Genomic DNA, 13285 nt, shown 5'->3' on the forward strand with positions numbered 1-13285 from the left:
AACCACTGCCATATAACAACCACAAATTCCCTCACCCCCCCTCCATATTATGCTTTGCATGGAACAGTTTGAGAACTACTGCTTTACAAGGCATTTTGTAGAAAGGGCCTCCTGTTTTATAATACAGGTTTTAATCCAGGAACCTGTCCAGTTTCCGCTGGATGTTGTCGAAGGCATCCCTGCCCAGGTAATCTGCCTGGCCCTCCTCCCACTGTCGCCGATGCTCCAGCTGATCCGTCTCTGATCCGTCGGCTTCGGCCGACACAACCGCCGTCTGCAAAACAATGTTTTTGGGCAAAAAGAGACACAACATGTCAAGGCATCTGCGACAAGCACCGCTGGAAAGCAGGGCTGTCACGATTATGAAATATTTTCTTGGCGATTGATTGTGACACAAATAATCACAATTATTATTAGATATTTTTTCCATCATCATTGAACGTGTGAATATTAGTGAGGATCAATTATATAGATTGAAAATAGGTGGTGTCATCCTGTAAGACCTATTTTATACAACAGCTATTCGAAAGTAGCCGATCTACAATCCACAATGTAGATTGGCTGTTGAGGCTACTTCGGCTTTCGCACTTCAATGCACTAAATCTGGAAATTTCTGAAAAACCTATCTTTCTATGTCAGTGGTTCTCAAACTATTTAATGTCAAGGACCCCAAAAATTATATGTAATTGGCCGCCGACCCTCATCTGAAAATATGTTGTTCCAGGGACCCTCCCAGAAGCAAAGATTTGAGTTAAAAACGTTCGCTCTGAAAGAATATATACGTATATATACACGAATATATACGTATATATGTATATTCAAAGATTTGCACCACATTTTTATGATTTTTCAAAAATAGCAATCTACAAGCTCGTAGCTCGGCACTCGGTGCCGCGATATGAGCTTGTAGATCTGCTATTTTTCAATAGCTAAAGTATAACATAATGCTTAAAACATCAGAAGGGGTTCCCGTCCAGAATGGGTTAAAAAATAGCAGATACACAAGCTCGCAGCGCGGTACGTGTAGTGGCTTGTACACTATTTTTTAATTTTTTTTACATTTTTGAAACATCTTGAAAGTGTTTGAAATGTTTTGTTTAGAAGGCATTTTTAGAATTGGCCTTTCAGGTCTTAATCGTATTCGTATTTTGTTCAATACTTGAAAAAAGTACTTCTTCTCCCACTGGCAACAAGCCGGATGTTAAGTCCATTGGCACCGCCGCTGAGGAGAGTTCAGTGTGAGGGAGATGAAAGACTTCAAATTAAACCAGGAGAGAGCTTGGCCATGCTCTCAGTTTGTTGCCTGTTTTTCATGTTTGTTTACACCCAGACACAGGTTGTTAATAGAGATGTGCTTTCCCCCCCGTGACTGAGTGCACTGCAGAGAACTAGAGAAATAACTCCTCCTCATCTTTACTCTTCCCGTCCTCACCTCCCCGGATAACAACTCGACAATCTAATAACGCATTTAGACCTGATTCTACAAATGCCTTCTAAAGCCTAACAGTTTTCTGAAAAACTTGTACTTGTAATATATGAAGATAGGTTGAACATGGGTCCTTTAAAGGGAGTAGTTCCCACCCCCCCCAAAAAATGACTTGTTTTATATCAATTGCACCTCCTGTGAAGAAGAGATTTCTTAGATTTTTGTCGGATTCCTGAGCCAATTTGTTTTGATTGATTTGATACATTTTTACAAATTTGTTCTCGGGCAGAAACCTCTCATCTCCATGTTCTAAACTTTTGTGGTTATGCCCCTACCCTACCCTATCACACACACTACAGCGTTACAATCTTGTCGATCTGCTACTTTTGATGCTTTTGAATTCTGAAAAGTAACAGTTTTGGACATACAGAGACAATACATAATACATATAGCTAAACTCTAAAACGACACAGATGCTTTCCCGGTTGTAAGGGCATAATAAACCACCCCAGATTCTCATGGAGGAGGGGAGAGTGTTTGTGGTTGTGTGTAGTGAAGGTTCTTTCTGCCAGCGTGTGTGACAAGGTGGCTAGAGATAACGGGTGCTTCTGGATCAAAGTCACCTCCTCCAACCGTCCGACTCAGACAAACACACAGTGCCGGTTGTGTTCTATACGAATAATTCTGTGTGCCTGGCAGGGAAAACATGCGCCTCGCCGTTTGTTTGCCAGCCAGTCAGGCTGAATGAGATCGACTTCAACTGGCCAAACTACTACTCAACTCCAGTATAGGCAAAGTACGAATTATTTAACTAACGCCAAGTACCACAAAGCTTTAGAAGTACTACAAACAGACTGACTTAATTGACTGGTTGGTGCATGCATTTCCTGGCAGGCTTGCAGAATGCCTAATCCTAACACCGCCACAACACTTTTAAATCAGGCTAGATTAGGCACTCGCGTCGCAAAATCCGTAGTGACAGTTAAACACTGTAGCCTATATCTGCAGCTCAGCACAGGCAAGGCATACCACCTCAACAACAGAGAGGCTAAGGTCCTATTCACACCAGAAAGCTTTACTGCGATTAAAACGAATCCTGCTGTGAATTGTCGGAAAGTGCGCTTCGTTTGGCAGGTGTGAAGGCTCAATCGAATCCTAATGCTCACCAAAGAACCGCATTCTACTCCGCCGGGGGTTTCACTTCGCTTCAAAACACAGCAGAGTGCGGATCACTGCAGGTGTGAATGCAATCGCATTAAACATAGGGAGTGAATGTACTATTGTGGGATGAAGAAGTTGGTATTTGGCACACGAGAAGGAAGGAGAAGGCATTATTACACAGCGACGCGTAAGGATGTCACACGTGGTCTAACTCTTTTCTTAAATGTATTTTTTTGTGGCTTTTGCCTTTATTTTATATTTTTTTATGGAGGGACAGACAGTAGGCTGACAGGAAATGGGGGGAAGACATGCAGTAAAGACTGCCGGGATCGGGAGTCGAACCTGCGGCACACTGCCAGACTGGATTACCAGCCAAGGTGCCTGGACCACTGAGCCATGGCCCACGTGGTCCAACTCTAATGAAGAGATAGAAGCCCTTATTGCAATATGGCCAGACCATCATAGCCATGTTTTTTTGTTCTTGCTTAATGTAAATCGCTCTGGATTTAGAGAGCGTCTGCTAAATGCCTAAATTGTATCTTGTTCAGTTGTTTGCTTATCACAGTTTATTGCAGACTCTTTGTTGCTGTTGTTCTACTGTTCAGCTCTTATGGACGCTAGCTACTGTACCCACACACGTTGCCTGCTCGATCCCCCCCTGGAAATCCAAATCAATGATTTGAAAGGACACCTATACTACACATACACAAACGTACAGTATGGGTTCTTCAGCTGTGTTTATGTAGCATCACTGTTGTTGTACAAAGAACCTCTTAAATGGGTTAAGGAACCGCTAGTTTAGAGTGTGTGATAGGACAGGTCTAGACGTAAAGGTTCTGTGTGGGTCTCTACTATGTGTGTGATAGAACATATACGTACAGTATAAATACCGGTTCTGTGTGGGTCTCTACTAGAACATATACGTATAAATACCGGCTCTGCGTGGCTCTCGGAGGTTGGTTGGTTGGTTTCCTCGGTTCCCTCTGTAGTTCCGGGCGGGTCGTCCTGGTTCTCTGTCCCTCGCTCGTCACCCGACAGCGCGTCTTCTGCTAGTGAACTCTGCACACATGATTGTTGTCCCCAAAAACCACACAACGGAACACAAATACAGCTTTGTGAATTCATTCACCAGTAGTACCATGGAGAAAATCACATCATGCTTTAGGTCAAGAACAAGGCAATGAGTATAGAGGTTCTAAATGAAGTGACATTGATAAATTCCCAAGATTATTACAGTATTCTGAGCTCTGAGGCACCACGATCAAGGCACGCTAGGGCAGGGTTTCTCAAACTTTTTCATGTCAAGGACCCCCAAAATGATACTCATTAGCCTGCAGACCCCACATTTGAAAATGCATGCCAAGGACCCCCATAAGAGAAGGTTTTTACAGCTCTAGCAGTGATTTTCAACCATTTTCATTTCAAGGGCACCCGGTGTGACCTGAATTAGGCTACGGTCCCTCATTTAATGGCATTTCAATCTCTGGGACTCCAATGTATATTGTAAAATCAAAGTTAATTTAACTCTGAGAGTGTACAAATGGAACCAAATGGAACCTAAATAAGGGTCCATTTGGTTCCTAATGATCATTTAGCTGGGGACCCCCTGGAACTCTCTCAAGGACCCTAGGGGTCCCCTGACCCCACTTTGGGAACCACTGCCCTAGGGGGCCACGGCACCCACTTGGAGAAGGCCTGGAGTAGACCATCCGTGTGTGACTTGCGAGTGTAAGGAACGGGTAGAAAACATTTCGACTGGGCTCTTCACAGCTCCCTGCAAGGCTGTATGCCACTAGAAAAACAACAGTATTGATCTGTGTGTCTGTCTGGGTGGTGACATTGAGGTAGCCTGGGTGGTGATGTGTGGGGATGTAACTCATTGCTTGTACATATAGACGAATAATGTCACAGGCTCATAGTTTTGGGTTTCTCACTCATCACTGTCGGGTTATTCCATAAAGGCTCTTTACAACGCTATAAGCTCTGTAGTATTTTATTTGCAACTCACAACAATCAGTGGTAGTAGTGTAAACAAACTCCCCTCGTATCCCTCGTATCCGCTCCCCGCGTCAACATGCACTGACGTCACATCCGCTTTAACCTTAAAGACATAACATGCATTCCACCATATCATACTACCACAATCACTGTAGGCTTTATGAAAAGGTTGGTTATGAGACGAGAACAGCTTTGCACTGTTTTTATCTATAAAGCCTTAATTGCCTAATTATCTTAGCAGACTATTACTGTACATCCTAAAGTTGGCCATCATCACACCCGTTCTCAAGACTACTGTACTTTGTTTTAGAAATGTTAATTCTGAACTGGGTAAGAGGACTGCTTTTCATTACTTACTTTGCCCCTCACACGTGGAACTCTCTACAATCAGTTTTAAAACTGAAGAACTTGATTTCATTTGATTGATTTAAAAGTCTTGTAAGGGATACTCTGAAATCTAGCTGAAATCTGTTCATTCTGAAATGTCTATCTTGTATTGTATTTGGATTCAAATTGTATGTTATGTATAACTTATGGATTTACTGTAATCAGGGCGTCATTGGAAAAGAAAGCTGGCTTTCAATTGACTCCCTGAATGAATAAAGGTGAACCTTACAGCGTGTCATTGCACCAAACACAGTTAGTGGAGGTCCTTAAATCCCAAATCCCTAAACTGATTAGACTCAAACAAACACAGATGTGCATGTCCCACACGCTTGTATTACTATTGCTGTGAGCACGTCTAGATTTTAGTATGTATTATTTATTTTTATTTTTTTACCATTTTAAATCTAGCCCTACAGCATTATGAGTTATGCCAATTTATGCTTCATCCCGCGATGGTGTCACGCACACAGACCTCTACGCTCACAACAGTCGCATCCGCAATGCGATGTGAGCTTGTTTATCAGCTGTTCTCTGCGTGCAATACTGTTGCGCAATGAAGTATAAATGTCTCCTAGAGTGGGTGCACCTCACCTCACTAGCCAACACACAAGAGCAGATTGAATGAACTAAAACCAGCACTCCCCAAAACAACAGGTTTGGAGATCTGTTGGGAATTGATTACATGAAACAGTCACCCGTGCGCCCAGTCCCAATGTTTGTAAACAAATAATTGGTCTATGGGCTGTCCAAAACAAGTAATATACTGTAGCTTAGCTATAACTTTTAGACAGTTGTGGTGCAATATGTCCAAGAGACATTAAGTATACCGGTACATGCTTTTAAAAATACTTAAAAGTACAAGTAAAAGTAGTATTTTTCACATCAACAAATTGCTGTAATCTTTTCACAAAGACAACCAGTTCTCTTGTGAGGACCAGGATAATTCACCTCACAAATGACCTCAAAGTCTACTATAGTTATGGGGACATATTTTGGCTTAGTACAGTAAGACACAGACAGACAGACAGACACGTTCCACTGTCAACAACAACAATAACTCTCGAGAAATAATGCACTTTGATTTGTACACTCACCGTCGCCCTCATGTCTGTCAGTGTTGGTGGTGATGTGGGCCTCTGCTTGTCGGCGGTGAAACGTGCGAGCAGCGATTTGGACACGTCCAGGTTCCCTTTGAAGGACGCCTTGGCTTCTTCTCTCCGCCAGCTCTGCCAAGATGAGGATGGACGAGGTGGACAGTCAGACAGACAGACAGACAGACAGACAGACGGACAGAAGTGGTCGAGGGATGCTAATACACTACAATGCCTGTTGGACTCTCGCACCTGACTCTGTGTGGGCAGTCTGTCTCTGACTCTTTTGTGCAGATAAACCAAAACCATGGTGGTTTACAATGTACAGAACATACGTACGTAGCTACGTATGCACAAATATTGACTTTAAAAGGTCAGCCGTGTTGTTCAATAGATGTGCTCTGTTATGTTATGTAGCCCATGCATTTTCTTGTACTTTGGTGACTGTGGTCACAAACACTGTAGGCCTACTCTCGCGTTGCCAGACCAGATTAAGTTTTTTTAATTTTCAAATGGATACAATTTGGAGAACGGAAGCTCTATCATGAGTAAGCGATGAAGCGTGAAGTGAAGCCTCCTCCCCACTTCCGTTTCGTCTTTACAGTCGTGCAAATTTATCCTAATATTAATCAAAATCATCTAAGCAATAGTAAGCACTAAGCATATATAGCTTGCTGCTTAGCAGAAATGGAAATAAAAATAAATAAATGTAAAGATATTACATTACAATGGGAGCTTCCTTGCTTGGATTACGGGAGGTGTAGTTCGGGAGGTGCATTCGGAGAGTTGTCTGGCTACGCGAGACTACACACACTGGTATCGGATCGGTACTCTGTAGTCTGTGTCGACCAATGCATAAGTTGTGGGTATCCGAATCGGTATCGTGAAGGAAACAATCACTCCCGTGTGAAGTGAGGGGCGCTCTTATCGTACAACATCCAATTTAAAAAATGAATATACTTCCTCATGAATTAATTTGTCAACATGCCCTAGTTCTTTCACGTCACTGAGATAAGGCATTACACGATGCCCCACACTATACCACTTCTCATGTTATACAGACACAAATAACATTAACGAGAATTATCGAGGACGATCTAAGATGGGCGATCCATTGTCATGACAACAGGTAGCTAACGCAAGTAGCATTATGGCTTGATCGATCGAAAGCGATATAAAAGCGCAATTGCCATTGATCTACGGCAATGCCGTTAAGTGTAGTATAAAAAAATATGCTTTAATTGACCTAGATCTACGGCAATGGCGCGGAGGGTGTTAATGTTTGTGTGGCACCACAAAAAGCCGATTTGCTCAGACACATATGATGTAAATCCTCCTTTCATTCTCCTTTCATTGACAATGGCAAATGTGACACGAGTTAGGACAAAAATATGTTTTTAGGAGGGGATATAGCGCCCCTCAAAAATACATTGGTGCATCTCTAGTATTTAGCCTACAGTTGACATTCCAGTTCATAAAACACACCTACCTGATGTGAGGTCCCAGTGCCTTGACTTGAAGGTGTCTTTACTGGGACCGTGTGACTGAGGTACTCCTTCCACCAGAGGGCGACAAACCGCTCCGTGCTGTGTTCTGTATGTGTGTCCATCATCTGTGCGCTGGCCCTGCAGTTCCAGGGCTTATTGGACCCCAGGAAGTGGACAATCTTGGCATTGTGGCCAAATCTGAGGGAAGGCAGAAATACATTCACTATCCCGCCAGGACCTAATAGTTCTGCTGCAGTTTAATATCCTACCAGGACCTCTAGTACTGATGGTTTTATCTCCTACCAGGACCTCTAGTACTGATGGTTTTATATCCTACCAGGACCTCTAGTACTGCTTGTTTATATCCTGTCAGGACCTCTAGTTTTGTCCTGAATATAAGATGACTCTGATTATATGACGACCCCCATTTTTCAAGTCTCATTTGTGGGAAAAGAACACGTCAAATAGTCTAGTCTCCGATTATAATACGACCCCGTGTTTTAGTGTAGCTTAGCGATACTAATAGTCTAGACCCTCTCAGTATAAAGGGTATCCGCATTCATAAAGTGAATGGCAAAGTGAGTGGCAAAGTGAATGTAACGTCGTTTAACCTCGTTTAATGCAATCATATTGGACTTTTCTGTTTGGATGTATGGGCTGTGAAGGCCAGAAAGTAGTTTTTAATAGTCTAAATCTCATCAGATGGTGGTCTGTGGCTCAAATGCTAAATAAATAATGGACCTTGATATGAAAAGGGTTGAAAACCAGTGCCATATAGGAACAACTCACTGTTGGAGAGCAGGGAGGTAGCTGTACACTGTGCTGGCACTGAGGTTGTACACAAAGGGCAGGTGCTTGCTGATGTCCTTCACTGCCCAGTCGCTGAAATAGGTATTCAAGAGCCCCTGGTCTCCCCCTGTGTACAAGGGAATGTAGAGGATCAGCTCGATGCCAATATGCTACAAACAAACGGCCCTTAGGAACCCTATAAGTTGGTTCGGGAACTGGAACCAAAAAAATAATAATGTTGTTTTTTCTTGCCCTGAACTGGGAGCCAAAGTGGGCGTGTCAACTATCCTGATGCAAATGCCATATATAGACAATGGCAAAAGCAAGTGGAAAAATCATCATAAACAAAAGTAAAGGAAACTGTAACATTGACAGGTCATATTTGACACATTGCTGTCCAGGCCTGGAATGGAACCTGCTCCCCAGGCTGGCTGGCTCTCTAACCATTCAGCTATGCCGTCCGCCCCAATGCAATGGTTCTGCTTTAGAAACGCAAGCCGGTTCACTGAAAAGACCATATTGCGTTCTTGGCAGTCAAGCATTGGATTTGGCGTAATATGACGTGCCTGGCAGTCGGTGTGTTATGCATGATCTACTGACTGACCGTCAAAGCTCCCGTGTTGCCGCGCGTGCTCCAGCAGCCTGGCGTGGGTGTCCAGGGACGGCCTGAAGACAAACACCCCGGAGTTGAAGCAGTCGGGCCAGCCGGGGTCCGGCGCCGCAGACAGCTCCTCCCTCTCAAAGAGCTCGTCCACGTTGCACAGAGCCTGCATGGCGGAGAGAGAGGGAGGTCAGGGAGGAGGTCAAATCTCACAAAGTGTGTGTGTGTGTGTGTGCACGGTCAAATATGTTTCGGGTGTGTGTGTGTGTGTGTGTGTGTGTGTGTGTGTGTGTGTGTGTGTGTGTGTGTGTGTGTGTGTGTGTGTGTGTGTGTGTGTGTGTGTGTGTGTGTGTGTGTGTGTGTGTGTGTGTGTGTGTGTGTGTGTGTGTGTGTGTGTGTGTGTGTGTAGCGTTCTGTAGCATCAGGTCAACATGCTGAACATTGAACATGACCCTGGATTCACCGCCGTTTGGCTGGTGTCACGGCCTTCAAACATGCCTGCAACCATGACCAGATTGTGCTGTTTGCTCTGGGCTGAACAAAGACCCTATGGAGTCATGTGTGTGTGTGTGTCAGTTTACTGATCCCATGTCTCATGTCTGTCTGTGACCGCCACACATGTGGATGCACAGAAGCTGCTGACCTTAAAGGGGGCCATCAACCTATCTGTGCAACATGTGGTACAGAATATACCATCGTCTATTGCTGTGCAGCGGTCCCCAAAGCTTTTTGGCTGTGCACCCCCTGTTACCTCCTGACCTAGCTGACGCACCCCCTAGTGCTATGTCTCGTTGTATTTGGCAGAAAAGGATATATTTTTTTAATATGATTATGGCAAATAATCACAGAATGTCACTGCACTGAGAGACATGCAGCTTCTGTATACTCCCACAGCTGCTCTATACATCTCCTTACAACAGTGGTTTACCGGATTTTGCAGTTTGTGCTAAATAACACCATCTATGGTGAAAACCGGCATTAACCTTTTCATGTCACGCACCCCCTATAGAGGGCGTTCGCGCTCCACAAGGGGTGCACGCACCACAGTTTGGGAACCCCTGGTCTAGTGTAAAAGTACTTACTATGAATGGCACATTCACAATTTGTCAAATGTGAAACTAGCAGATCTACGATGCTTGTAGATCGAGAAGTTAAATGGGTAATATATGTAAAAATTTAAGTATTCAAGCAAAGTTAATACCGTAAAGTTGTCCTTAATTTAAGTACAATACTTGAGTAAATACGGATGTCCCGATACACTTTTTTCGTTCCCGATCCGATCCCGATACCACAATTTCTGTGTTAGCCGATACCGATACTGAATACCGATACCAGTGTTGTGATCTCGTGTTGTGTTTATAGCTATCTAGCTATATATCTCGTGTTGTGTTTATAGCTATCTAGCTATATATCTTGTGTTGTGTTTATAGCTATCTAGCTATATATCTCGTGTTGTGTTTATAGCTATCTAGCTATATATCTCGTGTTGTGTTTATAGCAGACTCCTCACTCATATGTGCACTTGCAGTTTGGGCAAGCTCGAAAGCAAACTCCAACATTTTATTTACCTGCCAGTGTCAACCGCTTACCCCTGTGTCGGATCGGTGGTTAGACTGGCATATTCGCCGATACCGATATGATAACGGTAGCAAAAGTAGCAGATCTACACGCTTGTTGTGTTGGCTACGAAACGGTGTTGAGAACTACTGATTTTAGGAGGCATTTTGTAGAATCTCCCTGCATGGCTTTTAATATTGGGGATAAACGGGTGAACTGGACCTCACCAGTGTGTCGGCGTCCAGGAACACACACTTCCTGTACTGGAGGAGGGTCCAACAGTGTAGCTTGGTGAAGGTGACGCCCAGCTCGGGACGTCCCAGTGAGTGCAGGCGCTGGCTGTCCCTGCTGTCCAGCTGGTCCACCACGATCACCTGGTCAAACACCTGCTCCAGGGCCGCTCTGGAGGTCAATGGGGGTCAGGCAAAACATCAAAGATATGATATAAAAAAAATCATGGTATGAAAATCATATTATGTCCATTTTGCCAATGGAGAGATTATCCTATTTAGTAAGACGTGATGACTTCGTAAGTTACCGGACACCAATTGCAAGGTTTTTTAAATGAGGAATGGAAAAGAGTATAGGTTGTATGCTGGGAATCTGGGAATTCATCGAGGAAAACAAAAAAATCGTTTTTGCCTCTGGGGTCTGGGGGCACCGCCCACGTCCATGCGTAGAGACCGGATGTTGGCCGGTTCACTCTCCTTCAGCCAGTGGCACGTTTTTGTTTTCATTCCTACTAGTACCAACAAACTACCTACTTGAAATGGGAGTTGCCGATAGATTCCACTGCAGAGCTCTCAATCTGTCTTGAGAGATTACTAGTATATGGGACTGACAAACATACTGTATAATAAGAATGTGTACAGTCTAACAACTGCATTTGAAAAATGAATGGACGATTTTTTTTAGTGGCAACAGTAAACCACGCCCACTGCTTTGCCCTATAAGGTGGTAAGGAGGAACTGTAGGCTACAACTCTCTCACCGAGAGCCCGTGGAGACATCTGCCGTGACCATCGCGGCGATCTGTCTGGTGGTGCCGTGCCGCCTCAGGCTCCGCCCCACGGCCATGGCGCCCATGCAGTAGGCGTCTGTGGTGGCCAGCGTAACGAAGGCCTCGCCGCCACCGCCACCTTGTGGAGAGACACGGTGATGACGTCTTGTTAGAATGGAACACCGGAGCTATACCTGCTATTTTTTAATAGTCAAAGTATAATATAATGGGTTAAGTGGTTAAAACCTAAAATGACACAGATGCTTTCCTGGTATAATTGGCTTAAAAACGCAGGGCGTAGGTCCCTGGCAAAAACGTGTGTGTGCGTGGGTCCCTAGCAAAAACGTACGTGCGTGCGTGCGTGCGTGCGTGCGTGCGTGCGTGCGTGCGTGCGTGCGTGCGTGCGTGATAAAAGCAACAGCTTATCTCTTCCTGGCTGTCTGAGTCACTGGCATCTAACCTTTTTTTGTCTCCAGTCAGTCAGTGTTACATTTCAATTGAAGCACTATTTCAAACCAGCTGCGACACTACCTACCGGTACACTGGCTCCAGGCCCTATGCGAAACAGCACGGTGTGCCGTCTATTCTGGTTCTCCCGTTGAAGTGGGTTACCGTGTACGTACATGTATAATTTAACACCTCTGGAGGAATTAATGCCCCCCCCCCCCCCCCCCCCCCCGACTCAGCACAGTATATTTCGACAATTCGGCCTCCGTGACATTTGTGACACGGGTCCGGGGGCCGTGTCAGGGGGGCCAATTTAATCATATTTGAACTGGGGACCCACTGTGGACCCAGTTTGACTTGTTGAATCGGTTCTACAGATAGATATTGTGAAAATGTTTTACCTCTTTTCTTCTTTTCTTATATTGTTTGACAATTTTGAATTCGAATTTAGTGAGTATTTCCAATTTTCAATACTTTTACTTCTACTCTCCACTACATACTGTATCTGGGGAAAATATTGTACTTTTTTTACTCCAATACCTTTATTTGAAAACTTTAGTTTCTACTGTACTTAGGTTTACTACTTATGTAGATCTCTCTATATATTTCCGGTATTTGAAATTAGCAGATCTACAATGTGAGCTTGTGGATTAGGTCTTTTCAAAAGATTTGTAAACATTTTGAAAACTTTAAATGGAGTATACAGTAGGCTACTTTTGTACTTTCACTCAAGTACATTTTGAATTCCGGACTTTGAATCGTAATGGAGCATTTCTACGTGGTATTGATACTTTCAATACCACGTACCATTTTATAGTACTTTTTTTTAGGCCACTACAAAGAATATATAACCCATTTAGACCTGAGACCAGATTCTACAAAATGTCTTCTCAGTTTTCTGAAAAACCTATGTTTCTATGTCAGTGGTTCTCAAACGTTCCATGTCAAGGACCCCTGGAATTATCTGTAATTGGCTGCCGACCCCCTTCTGAAAATATGTTGTTCCAGGGACCCCGCCAGAAGCAAAGATTTGAGTTAAAAACGTTCAACTGTGAATGAATATATATTCAAAGATTTGCACCACATTTTCACGATTTCTCAAAAATAGCAGATCTACAAGCTTGTAGCGCAGCACTCGGTGCCGCGCTACGAGCTTGTAGAGCTGCTATTTTTCAACAGCTAAAGTATAATGCTTAAAACACCAAAAGGGGTTCCTGTCCAGAATAAAGCACCTACCTGCCATTTTCAGGGTCTGAGAATGAATCCAGAGAGCTTGTTTTTTGTTCTGTCTCTCTCCCACTATAAAAGGGCAGGCGTAGGATGATCACAGAACAATTTCCTC

The 13285-nt window shown here is 43.9% G+C and overlaps 2 protein-coding genes across 2 annotated transcripts in view; one reads left to right on the top strand and one right to left on the bottom strand.

The window, feature by feature from the left end:
• dhrsx (dehydrogenase/reductase (SDR family) X-linked) overlaps positions 1-13285 on the top strand; it is a 65458-nt gene that overhangs the window by 8751 nt on the left and 43422 nt on the right. The window lies entirely within an intron of this gene.
• On the bottom strand, positions 131-11618 carry gyg2 (glycogenin 2; the record flags this gene model as incomplete). The annotated part of the gene is made up of 8 exons (XM_079495355.1): positions 11488-11618; positions 10725-10899; positions 8944-9106; positions 8340-8466; positions 7553-7748; positions 6067-6198; positions 3521-3646; positions 131-274 (listed from the first exon to the last, which is right to left on the bottom strand). The coding sequence occupies exons 1-8, from the start codon at positions 11580-11582 to the stop codon at positions 131-133; spliced, it is 1158 nt and encodes a 385-aa protein (XP_079351481.1). The 5' UTR covers positions 11583-11618.

This window comes from Electrona antarctica (assembly GCF_951216825.1).
Source record: "Electrona antarctica genome assembly, chromosome: 24".
Taxonomy (NCBI): domain Eukaryota; kingdom Metazoa; phylum Chordata; class Actinopteri; order Myctophiformes; family Myctophidae; genus Electrona; species Electrona antarctica.